This window comes from Pelophylax lessonae (assembly GCF_965119305.1).
Source record: "Pelophylax lessonae genome assembly, chromosome: 2".
Taxonomy (NCBI): domain Eukaryota; kingdom Metazoa; phylum Chordata; class Amphibia; order Anura; family Ranidae; genus Pelophylax; species Pelophylax lessonae.
Window position 1 is genome coordinate 425,421,654 of NC_138769.1, and position 17,596 is coordinate 425,439,249.

General features: G+C 44.8%; 1 protein-coding gene across 1 annotated transcript in view; it reads right to left on the reverse strand.

Annotated features, from left to right (window-relative positions):
- The window catches only part of NF1 (neurofibromin 1), a 585,707-nt gene that overhangs the window by 347,637 nt on the left and 220,474 nt on the right, over positions 1-17,596 (reverse strand). The window contains exons 14-16 of the mRNA XM_082247714.1: positions 14,309-14,422; positions 11,915-11,994; positions 1,524-1,647 (exon numbers count right to left, since the gene is read on the reverse strand). Coding sequence (XP_082103840.1) covers positions 1,524-1,647; positions 11,915-11,994; positions 14,309-14,422 — 318 coding nt within the window. The remainder of the gene's footprint in view (positions 1-1,523; positions 1,648-11,914; positions 11,995-14,308; positions 14,423-17,596) is intronic.

A 17,596-nucleotide genomic window follows, 5' to 3' on the forward strand; every position in this document is an offset into this window, starting at 1 on the left:
GAAAAGGACCTGGGGGTACTGGTAGACAACAGGCTTGGCAGTGGCATGCAATGCCAAGCCGCTGCAAGCAAAGCCAACAGAATACTGGGATGTATAAAAAAAGGAGATTCACTCCAGAAATAAAGAGATTATTCTTCCACTCTACAAGACTCTGGTCCATCCACATCTGGAGTATGCGGTCCAGTTCTGGGCACCGGTCCTCAGGAAGGATGTGCTGGAACTGGAGAAAGTCCAGAGAAGGGCAACAAAAATAATTAGGGGAATGGAGGACATCAGCTATGAGGAAAGACTACAAGCACTGAACTTATTCTCTCTGGAGAAGAGACGATTGAGGGGGGATATGATATCAATGTACAAATATTGTACTGGAAACCCTAGCATATGGAAAAACCTATTCAGAGAAAGGAAATACAATAAGACGGGTGGCCACTCACTAAAACTAGAGGAAAGGCGTTTTAACCTTAAAATATGCAGGGGGTTCTTCACTGTAAGAGCAGTAAGAATGTGGAATTCTCTTCCACAAGCAGTCGTATCAGCAGGGAGCACTGATAGTTTCAAAAAACTATTAGACGGGCACCTTAAAGACCACAACATACAGGGGTATACAATGTGTGGTTAACAGTAGACACACACACACACACATCATAGGTTGAACTGGATGGACTGATGTCTTTTTTTCAACCTCACTAACTATGTAATAAGTTTAATATTCAGACTGACTTGATTTCAACAGTGTATGCTAATTTCTAATGGGGAAGGGGTGAACCTATCAAATACATCAATGCGTCCAAACGAACAACGGTGTAAAAGTACAGTAGCTTTTATTATCCACAAATCTATTTCCCTGAAGCCAAAGAACCTCAGCATACTGGAAGAGCACACTGTACCCTGGGATTTACCTTTAGCTTGACTTAGAACTAAGCTCCACAGCTTCCAGACCTAATGCCTTCTATGCAGAGCTTCAGTGTCCAGAAGAGACTAACAACTGACAGCTGGACATGTGAATGGGAAAGGGGAATAACTCCATGATTGTTTTAGGTGAACATCGAACAAACGTATATATTTTTTTTTTTAATCTTACAGATGCAACAAAAAACAAATTGTTGAGTGCTTGAAAATAACTAGACTTCCAGAGGCCTGTATGTATGGCTCCCAATAAATGGACCAATAAGCCAAGTCACCATGACAGTAAAATGCTATCAGCCTAAAGTTATAACAGAAATACTGTAACTGTATTCTTGCATGCCTTTGCTGAAAACCATTTTTATCATTCAGGATCAGGGCTTCAAAAAGGAAACCGGTCTACTTCGTATTTGCAAACAATTTCTGCTGCAGCCCATAACATTTGCAAAATGGTTGGATGGAAATATAAATAAATTACATTTTTAGAAATCCTTGCATGAACAGGTAACTATTACATGTTTGTTGTTTTATAAAATAATTAAAAAAAAATAGCTTTTATTGCAAAATAAATAGCCAAGGATGTCAAAAGTACAAAACTTTATACATATTTCTGTAGATACCTTATTTTTAAGAAGAAATTTATTCCTGCAGATTAAAATTTCTCGTAGCCATTTCAGGACTTCTGTGCTGTTGAGCATCTGATGACCAGTCAACTTTTTACAGATGTAAAAAATCATTTGTGAACTGTGAAAAATATACAAAATACCTTTATAATCTAAAATGTATTATCTAATCTTTGACATACTTCTATTTTATTTAGGGTCCACTAATAAGTGGCACAATGCTTCTGTGATTATCCCACATCAATTATGCAACAAAATTGGGTGTGTCCTCAAAAGCTTTGTCAGTGTACAGTTGTAGCCAAACGTTTAGAGAATGACAAATACTAGTTTTCACAGTCTGCTGCCTCAGTTGTTATGATGGCAACTTGCAAATAGTGTACTCCAGAATGTTATGAAGAGTGATCAGATGAATTGAAATTAATTGCAAAGTCCCTCTTTGTCATGAAAATGAACTTCATCCCAAAAAAGCATTTCCACTGCATTTGTGAAGGCGGCTTCAGGGCACCCAAGAAAATCCAGCAAGCGCCAGGACTAACACCTACAGTTGATTCAGCTGCGTGATCAGGGGGACCAGTGCAGAGCTTGCTCAGGAATGGCAGCAAGCAGGTGTGAGTGCATCTGTACGCACAGTGAGGCCAGGACTTTTGGAGGATGGCCTGGTGTCAAGAAGGACAGCAAAGAAGCCACTTCTCTCCGGGAAAAACATCAGGGAAAGAATGATGATCTGCAAAAGGTACAGAGATTGGACGGATGAGGACTAGGGTAAAGACATTTTCTGTGACTATTCCCATTTCTGATTGTTTGGGGCATTCGGAAAAAACCTTGTCCGGAGAAGAAAAGGTGAGCACTACCATCAGTACTGTGTCATGCCAACAGTAAAGCATCCTAAGACCATTCATGTGTGGGGTTGCTCTTCAGCCAATGGAGTGGGCTCACTCACAATTTTGCCTAAGAACACAGCCATTAATAGAAAAATGGTACAAAATTGCGAGTTCGTACCCCTTTAAGACAGGATCCTCCTCTATTCACTACCTGGGTGTCAACCTTCCTTCTGACCCGACCCACCTTTTCAGTACCAATTTTGTCATCCTTTTAAATAAAACCCTGTCGGATTTGTCCACCTTACCCCGCGAATAAATAAATAAAACCCCGTCGTCTTGGTTTGGACGGATCAATGTTTTGAAAATGGACGTTCTACCCCGTTTTCTGTATCTCTTTCAGACGCTACCCATACACTTACCGACCTCTTCTTTTGATAAGCTGCACAGAGCTCTCTCACGCTTCCTGTGGCTCCATAATCGCTCTCGCTTGAAATACCCGAAGCTCACCCTCCCAAAGTCAAGAGGGGGGCCGGTATTCCTGACTTCGCTCTCTACCATCGGGAGGCGACCCTGACACGCATGGTAGACTGGTTCCACAACGCCTCCACTAAATTGTGGGTTCAAATAGAGCGTCTTTTCACCCCTTTTGATCTCAGCGCTCTACCGTGGACCCAGTTGCAACTTCGGGGACATGTGCCTTCTTTGGGCACTTTGACTTCACAGACGCTGCGGACTTGGGATCGCCTGAATGAGTCGGGCCATCTCAAGTCCCCAGTGTCCCATGACACCCTTTTTTGGAACCCCAGCCTTCCCTCCGGTAACCCCGATGGCCGAGATTTGGACCGTGGAACGTGACCGACCATTAGCGAGCGTCCCAACTGCTGCGTGCTGATCCCTCCTTACTACTACAGCATAACTAACGTGCCGGTGGGAGACCTTGCGGGCTAGTTACAGCGCCGTCAGGTCCTCTTATCTTAGCTCCCTGCCCTCGGTGGTTGCCGCCCGAGGGGACCCCTCGGCATTCAACGCCATTTTGCTTCTAATTGATCCTCCCACCCACATGGTGTCACAACTGTATTCTCTTCTCTCCTTCTGGGTGTTCTTCGCCCAGGACCTGCCGACCTATACTAATGCATGGAGTAAAGAATTGGGACAAGTCCTTTCGCCTATTGATTGGCGTAAATGGTTTGCTCTGACTCGCTCGATGTCCCCTGTGACTCACGTCGAGGAGAAGGGGTTCAAGCTCCTGACCAGATGGTACAGATGCCCCTCCTTGGCTAAGTATATTGACCCGCTTCACTTAGGACAGCTGTTGGAGGTGCATGTCGTCTAGAGGTACGCTTCTACATATTTGGTGGGAATGCCCCCGGATCCGCAAGTTCTGGACCGACATTATTGCTCTGTACTGCAGGCTCCAGGCGACTACGGTCTCTGCTATGCCGAAATTAGCCCTGTTGTCTTTGCTACCTTCCTTCGGTTCTTTTTGGCGGCTGTCAGGACAGTGATCCCCAGACATTGGAAAACTATGCATGTACCCTCTACATTTGAGTGAGCCCTGGAGCTGGATGGGATCAGGGACATGAAAATGTGTTGGCCCGGGAGGGGGGCAGGGAGGAACTGTTCATCATGGGGTCGTCCTGGGACATGTTTCGATGTCCGGATGGCTTCAGGTCCTGGATAGACACCCATGATGTCGGGTGCTGATGGGCCGTAGTGGGAAGTGTGCGCCCTCCACCCCCCCCCCCATCTCTTCTGGTATTTTTCGTACTCTTAAGTCTGCTCCCCTTATCTTCACCCTTTCCTTTATATCTCTGATGGTACGCCTCCGACCACCTATGCGGTTATCCCTATACTCTCACCTGTAGACCCTCAACAAGCCACTTTGGAGTACCTTGATAGGCGCTACCAACCGTACAGCTTGATCACCTCTCTTGTTTAATGCCCACTACAGCGGCCTTCTATCAATGTTATTTTTACTGACAAAGCTGAGACATGGTATATCGATATACTGCTGGTCTATCTATAACTCCACTTCCAAGTTAAGTTTCCACAGACCTGGTTAGGTCACATTGCTCTGTATAACTACTGCTGTATGCCATGCTCACCATTATAACTGTTTTTCTACTTTTTCTGTTCTTTACATGTTAAACTCTTTCAATAAAATAAAATTGAACTAAAAAATGGTACAAAAGCATCCTCAGAGAGTAACTTCTTCCACCCATCCAAGAACAGTTTGGTATCAAACAAAATAGGATAGTATGGTGCCTCCCCTGATGTAAAACACTGATGTATTATGTAGAGCTGCCTTCAATTTAAGTAGTGATACCTAAATGTGAAATTAGGGGTAAATGAGGCGCTGCTACTGGTACATAAGCACATAAAGGTACATACAAGTTACAGGGTAAGCACTTCTGGCAATCTCTAATAGGTGACTCCACCTTCTGTGATGGAGTGGATGTGATTTATCAATCAAGAGTGATAACAGATAGATGGCAACAAATAAGTAATACTTCCTGATGACGCCACTTCCTGGTGAAATGCATTGAGGTTCCAGTACGAAATCACTTCCGGTTTGCGGCTGGTCAGAACGGGGTGACACGCACAGTGGAACGCACGCTACTTACAGAGAGGCCGTTTCTGGATGCTTGTTTGTTTTTGGCTTTCAGCAAGTGTCATTTGAGGCACCTTCTAATGTGAGTTCATTACTTTTATCTCTGCATTTATCTTACAATAAAATTTACTACACCATGAGATATTCTCCTGCATTTTCTTAAGATTTACATTGGATAGATGTGTCCCTGACCAATACCTAGAAGGAAGTGGTTTCCAAAGACAGAGGAGTTCTACAGGCACTTTAGGTCCCAGAAGCCTGAGTGCTTCTAGTGAGTGGCCACTGCTTACTAGGTGGAGGATCAGAAATTTGATGCACCACTGAATTTCACAAAGGGAAGAAGGATAACACAATATTTGGCACTACCTTTATGGACACTATTTCTATATATGTTTTTTATGTTTTGCTACTTTATGTCACAGTCTTACTTTTTAAATCAAGTTTTCACACACTTTATATACAGCACTAATACCATTGCAAGTTGTGATCTTTTGATAACTGGTATGTGCATGACACTATTTATTTACATTGGTTATTTTATTTATTATCGCACATATTTTTATTCAGCACGTATTGAGAAAATGGCACGGTCTGTCACAAGCACTGTATACATTTTTAAATATTTGTTGCTATCTGTTATCACTCTTAATTGATAAATCACATCCACTCCATCACAGAAGGTGGAGTCACCTATTCGAGATTGCCAGAAATGCTTATGGTGACGAACAATGCCTTTTCCAGCATGATGGAGCACATTGTCATAGGGCAAAAGTGATAGGTGGCTTAGGGAACAAATCACCAAAATGTTGGGTCCATGGCCAGGAAACTCCCCAGACCTTAATCCCATTGAGAACTTGTGGTCAACCCTCAAGAGGTGAGTTAACAAAAAACAAAAAAACCCTCACAAATGCTGACAAACTCCAATCATTGATTATGCAAGAATGGGCTGCCATCAGTCAGGATGTGGCCCAGAAGTTTATTGACAGCATGCCAGGGTGAATTGCAGAGGTCTTGAAAAAGAAGGGTCAACACTGCAAATATTGACTCTTTGCATAAACTTAATGCCATGGTCAATAAAAGCCTTTGACACTTATGAAATGCTTGTAATTATACTTCAGTGTACCATAGTACCATCTGACAAAAAGACCAAAAACTACTGAAACAGCAGAATTTGTGAAAACTATTATTTATGTCAATCTCCAAACTATTGGCCACGGCTGTACAATAACTTGAAGGTACCAGCCTAAAACCCAGAGTCTTAGAATATTAGGTCTTGCGTCTTGTAAAATATCAAAAAATCTGCCTAATAAAAATGGATTTTTGTAAAATCTTACCGTAAAATCCTTTTCTCTTAGCTCATTGACAGACGTAGTCCTCGGTGATACAGCACCTTCGGGTTATGTTGCCTCCACAGGAGCAGGACTAGACAGGAAATTAAAAAGCTCTGGCCACACCCTAGGGGCAGTCCCAGAGGGTATATCCTCTCTCTCTCTGCCTCAGCAAATCAGTTATGTGAAAAAGCAGTCTTTAGAGATTTTAACCCAACCCAACTCAAAAAAACAGAGGGGCGGGGACTACGTCTGTCAATGAGCTAAGAGAAAAGGATTTTACAGTAAGATTTTACAAAAATCCATTTTTCTCTAGCGCTCATTGACAGACGTAGTCCTCGGTGATACAGCACCTTCGGGATGTCCCAGAGCAGTATCACAAATGAAGGGTGGGAAAATGAAAATCAAATCCCAATCTAGAAGGCCCAACCGGTGCCAACTAGAAGTTTACAATGCTCATCCTTAATGATGAGACTCAACAAAAAAGAAAAAATTTTTTTTTTTTTTCAAACAGAAAAAACCCTCGAGGTAGACCACCGGTCTCCTCAAATTGCGGCCTGCAAAACCTTGCGGCCAAATGAGGCATCCGCCGATGCCGTCACATCAATCTTATAGAATTTTGTAAAGGTATGTACCGACGACCAGGTGGCCGCCTTACATACCTGGACCACTGACGCCTGATGGCGAAAGGCCCAGGAAGTACTGAGCGCTCGAGTGGAGTGCGCCCTAACAGGGAACGGAGGACTCTGACCCTTAATAGAATAAGCCTGTACCACCGTTTGTCTAATCCATTTGGCAATGGTCGCGGCAGATGCAGGCAAACCCTTTCTGGGGCCATCCGTGATCACAAAAAGTGAATCCGTCTTACGGAATGATTCCGTAGCTTTCAGGTATACCCTGATTGCCCAAACCACATCTAAGGAATGCAACGCATGTTCCCGATGATGCTTGGGCTGAGGACACAAGGAAGGTAGTACAATATCTTCATTCAGATGAAAATCTGAAACCACCTTAGGAAGAAAAGATGGCTTAGGATGAAGTACTACCTTATCCCTATGAATCACTAGGTATGGGGACTGACATGATAATGCAGCCAGTTCTGACACCCTGCGAGCAGAAGTAATAGCCACCAAGAAGACCACCTTCTGGGATAAAGTAAGCAAGGGAATCTCCCTGATGTTTTCAAAGGGAGGTTTCTGTAGAACCGACAAAACCAAATTAAGATCCCAGGGCGGTAAGGGCGCGCGGACTGGTGGAGCCAGGTGCCGCACCCCCTGGATGAAATTCCGCACCAAGGACTTGGTAGCTAAAGGCTTCTGAAAGAAGATTGCTAATGCTGAAACTTGACCCTTGATGGTGCTCAAGGCTAGCTTCTGCTCAACCCCTTGTTGCAAAAAGGCCAATATTCGAGTCACCGAATAGGTACGTGGAGGAAATCCTAAAGATTCGCACCACGCAATATAAGTCTTCCATGTGTGATAATAGACCTTGCTGGAAGTCGCTTTCCTTGCTTTAATAAGGGTAGAAATGACTGAAGTAGACAACCCTCTGTCCTTCAGTACTTGGGTCTCAATGGCCAGGCCATTAAAACCAGCGACTGTAAAGCATGATGGTAAATTGGTCCTTGAGACCACAGACACTCCCTGAGACGAAGTTCCCACGGAACGTCTGCGACTAGCATGTCCAAGTCGGCCAGGCCGGCTTGAGGAGGCCAGCCTAGAATTTCTAGGACCACTGGCGCTGATAGAATCTGAACCAGGCGTCCCTAGAGGTATCTGGCCCCGACCATCCGAGAAAGTCTGGTCGTTTTCTGTTCCCACACATTTATCAGATACCTGATTGTTATCAGGAAGGGTGATCTTTTCTGGTTGAACCTCAGGGACCGAAGTCACCCGACTAGAGGCTACTTGGCCTATCTGGTCAACCAGATCCGATTCCTGTGAGGTATAGGGACTAATCTTAGGAAAAGGTAAAGGAAAAGATCTATTCAGGGAACGGTAACTACCGCTTCCTGTAGTACTTAAATGTTGGAAGGGAAGAATCGCACCGGTAGTAGTGGTTGATGCTCGATCTAATGTCCTGAATACCGGTGAAAACGTCCCCCCACCCTGAAACCGGGTGGGGGCGCACCTTCAGGCTGTGTACTCCTTTGCTTCGGGTTTGGCTGGGTTGGTCCTCTGCTTGTCCGACCAGCCCTTCTTGAACCCTCCTGGAGGAGTCTTGCCTTTCCCGCTTGTACCAGCCGGGCGCCCTTTATGGGCGGTAAAGAAAGGTCCTCGCTTGTTGCGAGGTCCCTTAGCTTTAGCAGCCTGTGGCAAAAAAGTGCTCTTGCCCCCAGTGGCATCCTTAATGATTTCATCTAGGTTGGCCCCAAATAGACGATTCCCCTGAAAAGGGAGATTTGTCAAGGTCTTTTTGGAACCTAGGTCAGCTGACCAGCATTTTAACCACAGCACACGTCTGAGGATCACCGCTGACATAGATGCATGCCCTAATAAGGGAGTAGTGTCCAAGGCTGCGTCACAGATAAACTGTAGCCCTTGTATAATCTGTTCCATCAAATCAGATGTCTCCTGGGGAATATCTTTTCCCCTAAGGTCTTGGCGTACCATTCTCGCCCATTCCGTAAGTGTCTGGGAAACTAGACCAATAACAATTACTGGTCTAAATGCTGACCCTATCAGAGAGAAGATGGTGCGGGACTCTGCTTCCATCTTTCGATCCACCGGATCCTTAATTGACGAAGTGTCCTCCACTGGGATAACCGTGGCTTTATTCAGCCTGGAAATAGGTGGATCCACCACTGGTGGTACCGTCCATTTCTTAATGATGGATTCCTCAAACGGATAGCGTCTAGCAATACGCTTGGAAATAGTAAAGGTACGTTTAGAATGCTCCCATTCTCCTTTAATCTGATTACCGAAACATTTGGGTACAGGAAAAACCTTCACCGTTTTGATGGGCTTATTAGTACCAAAAGGAATCTCTGTTTCAGTTGCCTCTGCCGGTAAAGCCTCAAGTTTTAAGGTTTCCTGCACTGCCACAACTAGTGCGTCCACCAATGCTTCTTCCTGAATTATAGCGGGAGAAGAAGCATCCTCCTCACTGTCTGAGGGGGCTTTACCTGAGATAACAGCCCTTGCAGAGGAACCTGCAACTGCAGTGACCATCTCTGAATCTGAGTCAGAGGTGTCAGATAGTATAGGGGTAGGCGGGGGTCGCTTCCTTGACCCCCGTCCCTGACAGGCCACCTCCACCCGAGCCACCATAGACTCCAAAATTGCTGTAAATGACTCTACACTCTGTGCACCGGCGGGTCCCGTGGCCCCCTCGAGGGAAACAGGTGGGGGAATCTGTGTGGCAGGGTCCATGATAATTCCAGTCACTTCCTGGATAATATAATTCAAAAATAAAAAACTTTTTTTTTTTTTTTCAGACCCCCAGCGCCACAAAAAGCCCCTTAGTGTTACCTGCTAGGGATCCCTATCGATCGAGAGAGAGAGAGATAGACCCCCAGGCTCACCACTTGATGCTCAGAGTTTAACTGCAACAGGTTACAGCGCTGTCTTGACAAACAGGAAGTCTTTTGGCTGGCTGCCCAGGAAGAAAGGAGACGGCTCCGCCCCTCTGCACGCCTTCCGGCGCCTCCCCTAGCTCCACGAGGTGTTTGGATCACCTCAAACATGGCCGCCCCCATGCTGGAGACACGAGGCTACGCCAAAATGGCGGCTCGTGCGATCCAGCAAAAAAAATGGCGGCGGCCTGTACTGAATAGCGGTGTGCTGCAGGGCACACAACACTCTCTCTGCATGGGGATTTGGCGTGGTTGGCGGTACCGGCCCTGGCGGACCGCATGGCCATTCGGGAGGCCTGCTAATAGCTGGAGATCTGATTAGGAAGGCAGTCTACATGTCCGTGGCTTCTGACTGGTAGGTAGCTTATACTTATCACCGTAAGATTCCCAGAATGCCACTGATTACAATCTTTTTAACATGTATACAACTAGATTGTTAGCTCCCAAACCAAGCCTCCTGGCTTTTGCACATAAAATCACACTCAAAGTAGGAGGATCTGTGTCATTTATAGGATAGAGAGGGACTCTATCTTACCATACAGAGAGGGGCCCGCGTTCACCACAAGACCCGTCAGGGGAAAAGGGGGAACATACTACTCACCATACCGGAACCAGGCGGGCACCAACTCCTGACAGTACCCCTCTCCACCGGGGCGGGAGGGCTGTCGACCGATATGGACGCCGTGACTCATGGTCTTTGGCGTTTCAGCGAGACGTTTAACTCGCGGGGTCAGTCCTTTAATGGGACTTTGTCTCGGCCGACCCAGCGCGGAGCTATGGCCTGCACGCGCTCGTAGGCTGAACTGGGGTGACCACCGGATCTCAACATCCAGCCCGTCGCCCAGTTCAGCTTTCTTGCTTGAAGATCTCACAGGAACACTGGAGAAAAAAAGCTGTCTAAAAAATCTTTTAAGAAAAAAATCTTGCCAGGACCTAAGATCCCAGCAAGGTATCTAGGTCCTTACTCCTAACTAGACAGAAAATAACTGATTTGCTGAGGCAGAGAGAGAGAGGATATACCCTCTGGGACTGCCCCTAGGGTGTGGCCAGAGCTTTTTAATTTCCTGTCTAGTCCTGCTCCTGTGGAGGCAACATAACCCGAAGGTGCTGTATCACCGAGGACTACGTCTGTCAATGAGCGCTAGAGAAAAATAGTTTTAGATGCACCAATTATTAACTGACTGCCAAGTATGCACACTAAACATCAAATAAAATCAAATTTTAGTCTTTCACAGCAGCCACATTCAGGGGCATGGATATCAGCAAAGTCTTTGTACAAATTGACAGATGCCTCGTAATGTTGGTACCCACTCTGTAGAGCTGCTACAGGCCATGTGATCCAATGTCAGATTAATCCAGATTTGGATTTGATTCAGAACATTGTGAGTTCACTAAACCAGACAGGTATGTTTGCTCTTAGACAAGTTGCTATATGGATTTTGGGATTTGGAATCAGATTGCTTTAATGAACATGTAAAGTCTCACAAGCTTTAAATACTTTTACATTTAAAATGGCAACTATTACAATTTTTAAAATAAAAACATTATCTTTAAGTCACAACTTTTTGAGGTAAAAGGCTAAATTTACACTATTGCGGGTTTGTGAATGCGTACAAATTGCACATGTTCCTGCACCAACAGACAGCCGCATCTACGGTGCTGTTTAGGCACCCCCACATATCAGAAAACGTGGGGCATGTTCCAATGTGCAGTAACACATGGAACTGTATGGTGTCAAAGCACTATAGGGTTTCCGAGCGGCAGCAGCGTGAGAAAACGGTTGGGGACCCTTTGTCTTGAATTTTCCGCATTGTTGTGCCTGTGCAAACACATCCAACATTAAAAGAACAGATGTGAACCTAGACTAAAGAAACATGACACCTAAACAGTGATCAATCATGGACACCCAACAATCAGGTCAAACTTGTTAGATATGTTCTATAAACAAAGTATTTAGGAAAAATTAGGCAGATTTTTCGTAACACTTTTATGGATATTACCATTTAAACCAAGCCAAGTATTTACTGCTAAGAGAAAAACCTTTTTAATCTCACCTAATTTCCCAAAATGTCTCTACTGGTGAATCAGGATTCCAAAGTTCAATGCTGTCTGACTGATGTAGAACCAACAAAGCCTGGGGAGGGAGGGGAACAAAAAACAAAAAACAAAAAAACAATTATAGGGTGGATGTAAAATACAAATGTTACAATTTTGTGCATTTATATTTTTGATTATACAGGAAATGTTTGGTACAGTTCCACCACAATTTAAAGCTGAACTCCAGGAAAACTGGATTTTTGTAAGAACTTACTGTAAAATCCTTTTCTCTGAAGTTCGACAGACGCAGCTCCATCTCTTCAGAGACCATTGGGTTATGCTCCTTTAATCAGGAATAGGCACTAGGCTGGAAAAAAGTCTAGCTTCCAAAGAGAAAAAGTGACCGCACTCAAGAGATGAATGAACTTAAAGTGTTTATTCCCATTCAAAAAAAACAATGATGCATCGAACAGACATGGACACGGTTGACGCGTTTCACGACTCTGTAGGTCGCTTACTCATAAATCGGTTATGAGTAAGCGACCTACAGAGTCGTGAAACGCGTCAACCATGTCCGTTCGATGCACCGTTTCTTATAAATGGGAATAAACACTTCAAGTTCATTCATCTCTGAGTGCGGTCACTTTTTCTCTTTGGAAGTTTGATTACTGGACGGCGGATCCGACAAGCACCTGGACATTTGTGCCTCACCTGAGCGGCTTTCCCTGTGTTGCCGGAAAAAAGTCTAACCATGCCTATGAGGCTGTCCCTGCAGGCATAACCCCAGACACTCTATCATCAGCAATCAGTTTAGTTGCAAGCTGTGTGTAGAAGATAAAAAACCCCATACCTCAGAAGTAGAGGGGCGGGTGCTGTGTCTGTTGAACTTCAGAGAAAAGGATTTTATGGTAAGTTCTCAAATAAATCCAGTTTTCTCTATCGTTCGACAGCTCCATCTTTTCAGAGACCATTGATCTGTCCCAAAGCAGTATATTCATGAGGGGTGGGAAGACAATGCAAAGAATAATTCCCCAAAAGCTAAACTTAGTCAACCAGGTAACATGGAGCTCAACCAGGAACCACTGGAGCTCACCTTGAAAAAACATACACCTCCAAAGAGATACAAAAAAGAATCTCTTCAAACAGCAGCCTGCAAACCCTTGCGGCCAAAGGAAGCATCCGAAAATGCCATCAACTTTGTAGAATTTTTTGAATGTATGCACCAAGTTGCCGCCTTGCAGCACTGACACCTGATGGCGAAAAGCCCAAGAGGCACTCAGCGCCCTAGTAGAATGCGCCTTCACAGGGAAAGGAGGAATATGACCCTTCAGTGAATAAGCCTGAACAACCGTCTGCCTGATCCATCTGGATATGGCAGCAGCTGACGCAGCCAATCCTTTTCGAGCTCCTTCGGTAAGGACAAGAGTCTGATTTCCTGAAAGATTCAGTAGCCCCCAGATAAACTCTAATGGCCCGAACCACATCCAAAGAATGTTCATAAAGGTTGTTTAACTGCGGCAGGCAGCCCCTCCTGGGCGAACCGACTTAGGTATACGTTAATCACGCGCCTACAGCTAGGAGGCGAGCGTGCACTCTGATGCACGGGGCCGGCGGCCCTGATTGCTGCCATGCCACCCGCAATCGCTCTCCGCTATGGGAGAAGGACGGTCAGCAGTTGTAAATCGTTCTTCTCTCTGGAATGATCACAGAGCACCTGTGATCCTTCTATATAAGATCACAGGTCTCTGTGATTATTTCAAAAGCCCAACCCCATACATTTAGAAACACTCCCCTAGGCTTACATTTAACCCCTTGATCGCCAACAGTGTTAACCCCTTCACTGCCAGTGTCATTATTACAGTAACAGTGCATATTTTTAGAGGTGGGATCTTGCTGAACAACATGGGAGAAATCAAAGATCAACAGGCAGAGTGTCGCTTCCTCACACCTGATTTAAACCCCTAACTGCCATACTATTGTGTCACAATCACCTGCATTGCATGGCAACCATGGGCTGAAATCAGGTGGTGAGGAGGCAACATATTGCTTCCTCTTCCCCTGTCAAACACACTTGGATCACTTTTCAGAGGAGCAGCAGTGCCTGCTGCACTTGTGAACGAGCCCTCAGTTGCATTTCGCAGCAGCGGCACCCTAGGGCTCGTTCACAAGTAAAGTTAGGGGATGTTAAAACCCTAAGGATACGTTTAACGCCCAAAACCCTAAGGATATGTTTAACGCCCAAACCCTACCCCCCTTTAGCTGCTGAGGCAGCAGCCAAAAGATGTTTACATTACGCAGCAGAAATTAAACCCTGTTTTTGGTGGGTGCTACTGCCTGCCAATCATGACCCATTTAAGTAAATAGGGCTTACAAAGTGATTGCAATTTCACTCTAAAATGAACCAGACTCACCTCCATGGCTTCCTGGCCTATTTCAGGCATGTTTGTCTGTGGAACCAGCTGTACCAATCCATTTATAAGCTCTGCAGAGCTGTTCTGTGTGTCAGGGCCAGGTTTTCCTGGGTTCTGGAACATCGAGATAAAAAACATGTATAGTTAATGATGATTTACCAAAGACACGGAGCTTCCAAAAAGCTGTAAACTAGGACGGCAGGAAGCCTCTCTAAGTTTTATAGTATGAATTCTTTGCATTTTTAGACAATGTATAATCCAATTCTTGGAGTCCATTGAAGAATGCTGGAAGTCTTTCACCTTCAGGTTTTACTGCTGCCTACAAAAGGATTCAACAAGGAGAAACAAAACTGCAGGCCAGCCCAGGATAATCATACCCATTACCAGAATGCTTCACTTTTGTAGCAAAGCAGTACAGAAAGCATGATCAAGGACACAAAGGGATGGGACCATGACCCTCAATGGTGTCAAATAAAATTATTCTACTCCATGTACATAAAAACAGGAATTTTTTTATTTTTACATACCTGTAAAATCCTTTTGAGAACATCACAGGACACGAGAGTTAGTTCTTAAACTAAAAAGTTATGATTCACCTCGAGATGATTGGAAACCAGCAAATAGCAAAGCCTGACCATGTCCAGCATAACCCCTCCTACTCCAAGCATTACCTCAGCTAGGTCAAAAAGCAATGCAAAAGTGAAACCAGAGGGAAGGGACCTGGGATCTGATGTACGGCAAAAAAGGGATTTTAAAGGCTAGTTTAAAATCCTGTCTCTCGCATATCACAGGACACAGAAGTATTTTTAGAATATTGGGACTTTTAAAAATCTCATTGGAGGGAAGGGCAAAAGAAAAAACAAGCCCAAGAGGACCAATTCCTATAACAGAACAAGAACAAAGAAGGCTCTTACAAGGCCACCAAATACCTCCTCCAAGGCCTGAACATCGACCTAGCAAAAAAAACATAGTGACGGTGTGAGCAAAAGACCATGTCGCAACCTTGCAGACCTGGGAAACTGAGACCCGATGTTGAAAACCTCACAAAGCACCAACACCTGATGGAGTGGGCCTTCACGGGAAAGGGAGAACCCTACATTTTGGACCAAACTCCTAAAGGAGTTGTCAAATCTACGTAGCAACTGTGAATTGAAAGGCAGCCTGTTACTTCTGGGAGCCTTCAGGAAACAAGAACAAGGTGTCAGATTGTTTATTCGAGGCTGCGGCTGCAAAACAGGCTAACATTCTGCCAGTGGAGAACAATCTTCTTAGGATGTTTCAGAGCCAAACAGAAAGAAAGACAACACTATGAAGGAGTTTCAAAACAACCTTGTCTTTGTTGGGTACAAGAAAACGTTCCTTGCAGGATATAGCCACAAACTGAGGCATCTTCCTAATTGATGTAACAATGTGTGACAAGGGAGGGAGAGAAAAGTCCCAAGTAGGTTTAAATGGTGGTCTCTGAAGGACCAACACCGGATTGAGGAGTTAGCAGGGCGCAACCAATGAGTAAAGAAGCAAGCAGTCTCTGAAAGAGCACAACCAAAGCAGAAAACTTGCCTTTGATGGCCATCGGGGCAACCTGTCTGAAGAAAGTGTAAAACCCATGCCACAGAGTATTTCCCTTTTCACACCAAGTATGCCTGCCAAGTGCAGTTGTAAATCTTAAGGGTTGAGGGATTTTTGGCCTTCTGCAACAAATCACTGTGTGTACAAGACCCCTGTCCATCAGGACCTGGGTTTCAACAGACAGGCCGTCAAAGCCAGTGACATTGAAAGTAGGATGGAATACAGGACCTTCAGAAAGGAGGTTTGGATGGTCTGGCAGGGTTCACTAAGTCTCCTGGGAGTCTCACTATGTTTAAGTACCACACCCTCCTGGGCCAATTCAGTTTAAAAAGGATTACCAGAATGCTTTCCCACTCTAACCTCCAAAGCAGACAAGGTAGGAATTTGTGGGGGGTTTAGCATAAATAAGGTAGTGTTGATCGCAAAAAGTAAAAAGGGCATCCATCCCAAAGGCCCAAGGATCCTTGGACCTGGAAAGGAACCTGTCCAGTTTGTCGTTGAGCCTGGACAGCATCAGGTCTACAGCTGGCATCCCCCACTGAAGATGAAGTTGCTGAAAACTAGCAGTTCCTGAAAGAGGGGAGGGCAGAGACATGGGGTAATCCTATGACAGAGCCCTTTTGTCCAATGCTCTGAGGATAGTGAGTGGAAGGGAGTTTTTAGTGAACTTAAAGTGGAACTTCACCCTATAGGGGAAGTTCTGCTTTATGTAATCCTCCCTCCTCTTCTTCCACATATGCATATTGGTGCATATTCCCCCTCCTTTTGCCTGCAGCCTTCTGGGACACGTCACAGGTCTCAGAAGGCTGCAGGACCATTCAAAAAGCATAGCAAAGTTTGCACATACGCAGTGGAAAGCTGTCTCTGAAGCCGCAAGGCGCAACGGTTGGCTTTCCTTAGTTAACATGCCAGCTTTGTAGCAAGCAATAGAAACATAAGAACAGAGTAGGGTCCCGTGTTGTGTCGTGGTCTGTCTGAGCCACCTAGTGATAGTGGAATAAAAAGCTATTTCACCCTTAGGGGGTTCATGCAGCATTTAAAATGAATAAAAAATATCACACTTCCTAAAAGAAGCAGTGGCTGAGAGCTCACAGCCCAAACCATACTTAATGGAGATAAATTTTGTTTTGGTGAACACACGCTGAACAGAGGGACAGAAAAACAATGTCCTGGTTGAAGCAAAAGGCAGAAATTACGTTAAGGCAGAATTGAGTCATAGGACTGAACACCACCTTTTTCCTACTCCCAACCAAAAAAGGTGTTACTCACAGGATAAGTCTTCCTGTTCGGAAACTTGCCTCACAGGGTGATGACTACAAGAAAGATGCGTAGGGAGATGAATGTCTGTAATGGTTTATATTGTGCAGAGAAAACCAAGATTCATATCCCAAGGAACAGACTGGGGGAGTTACATTACACAGGAGACCCCTTGTAAAAAGTTCTTAATCAAAAAGTAAGATACTAATGGTCTCATACAGAAGAAAAAAGCAGAAATGACAGGAAAGACTTCCCCGACTCCAGAGTCAGATTACAGAGTCATCAAGCCAGGAACAACCAGGTACTCAGTGACAGGAAAAATTGTGTGTCTAAAGACCAGACTGACTCATTCCACAATGTCAATATGTTGTTGTAGAGGTCTGGAAGTTCTGGCAGTGACGTAAAAGAACAACATTGAAGTTGCTGACTTATACATTGCAACTGTTAAACAAAATGGAATTG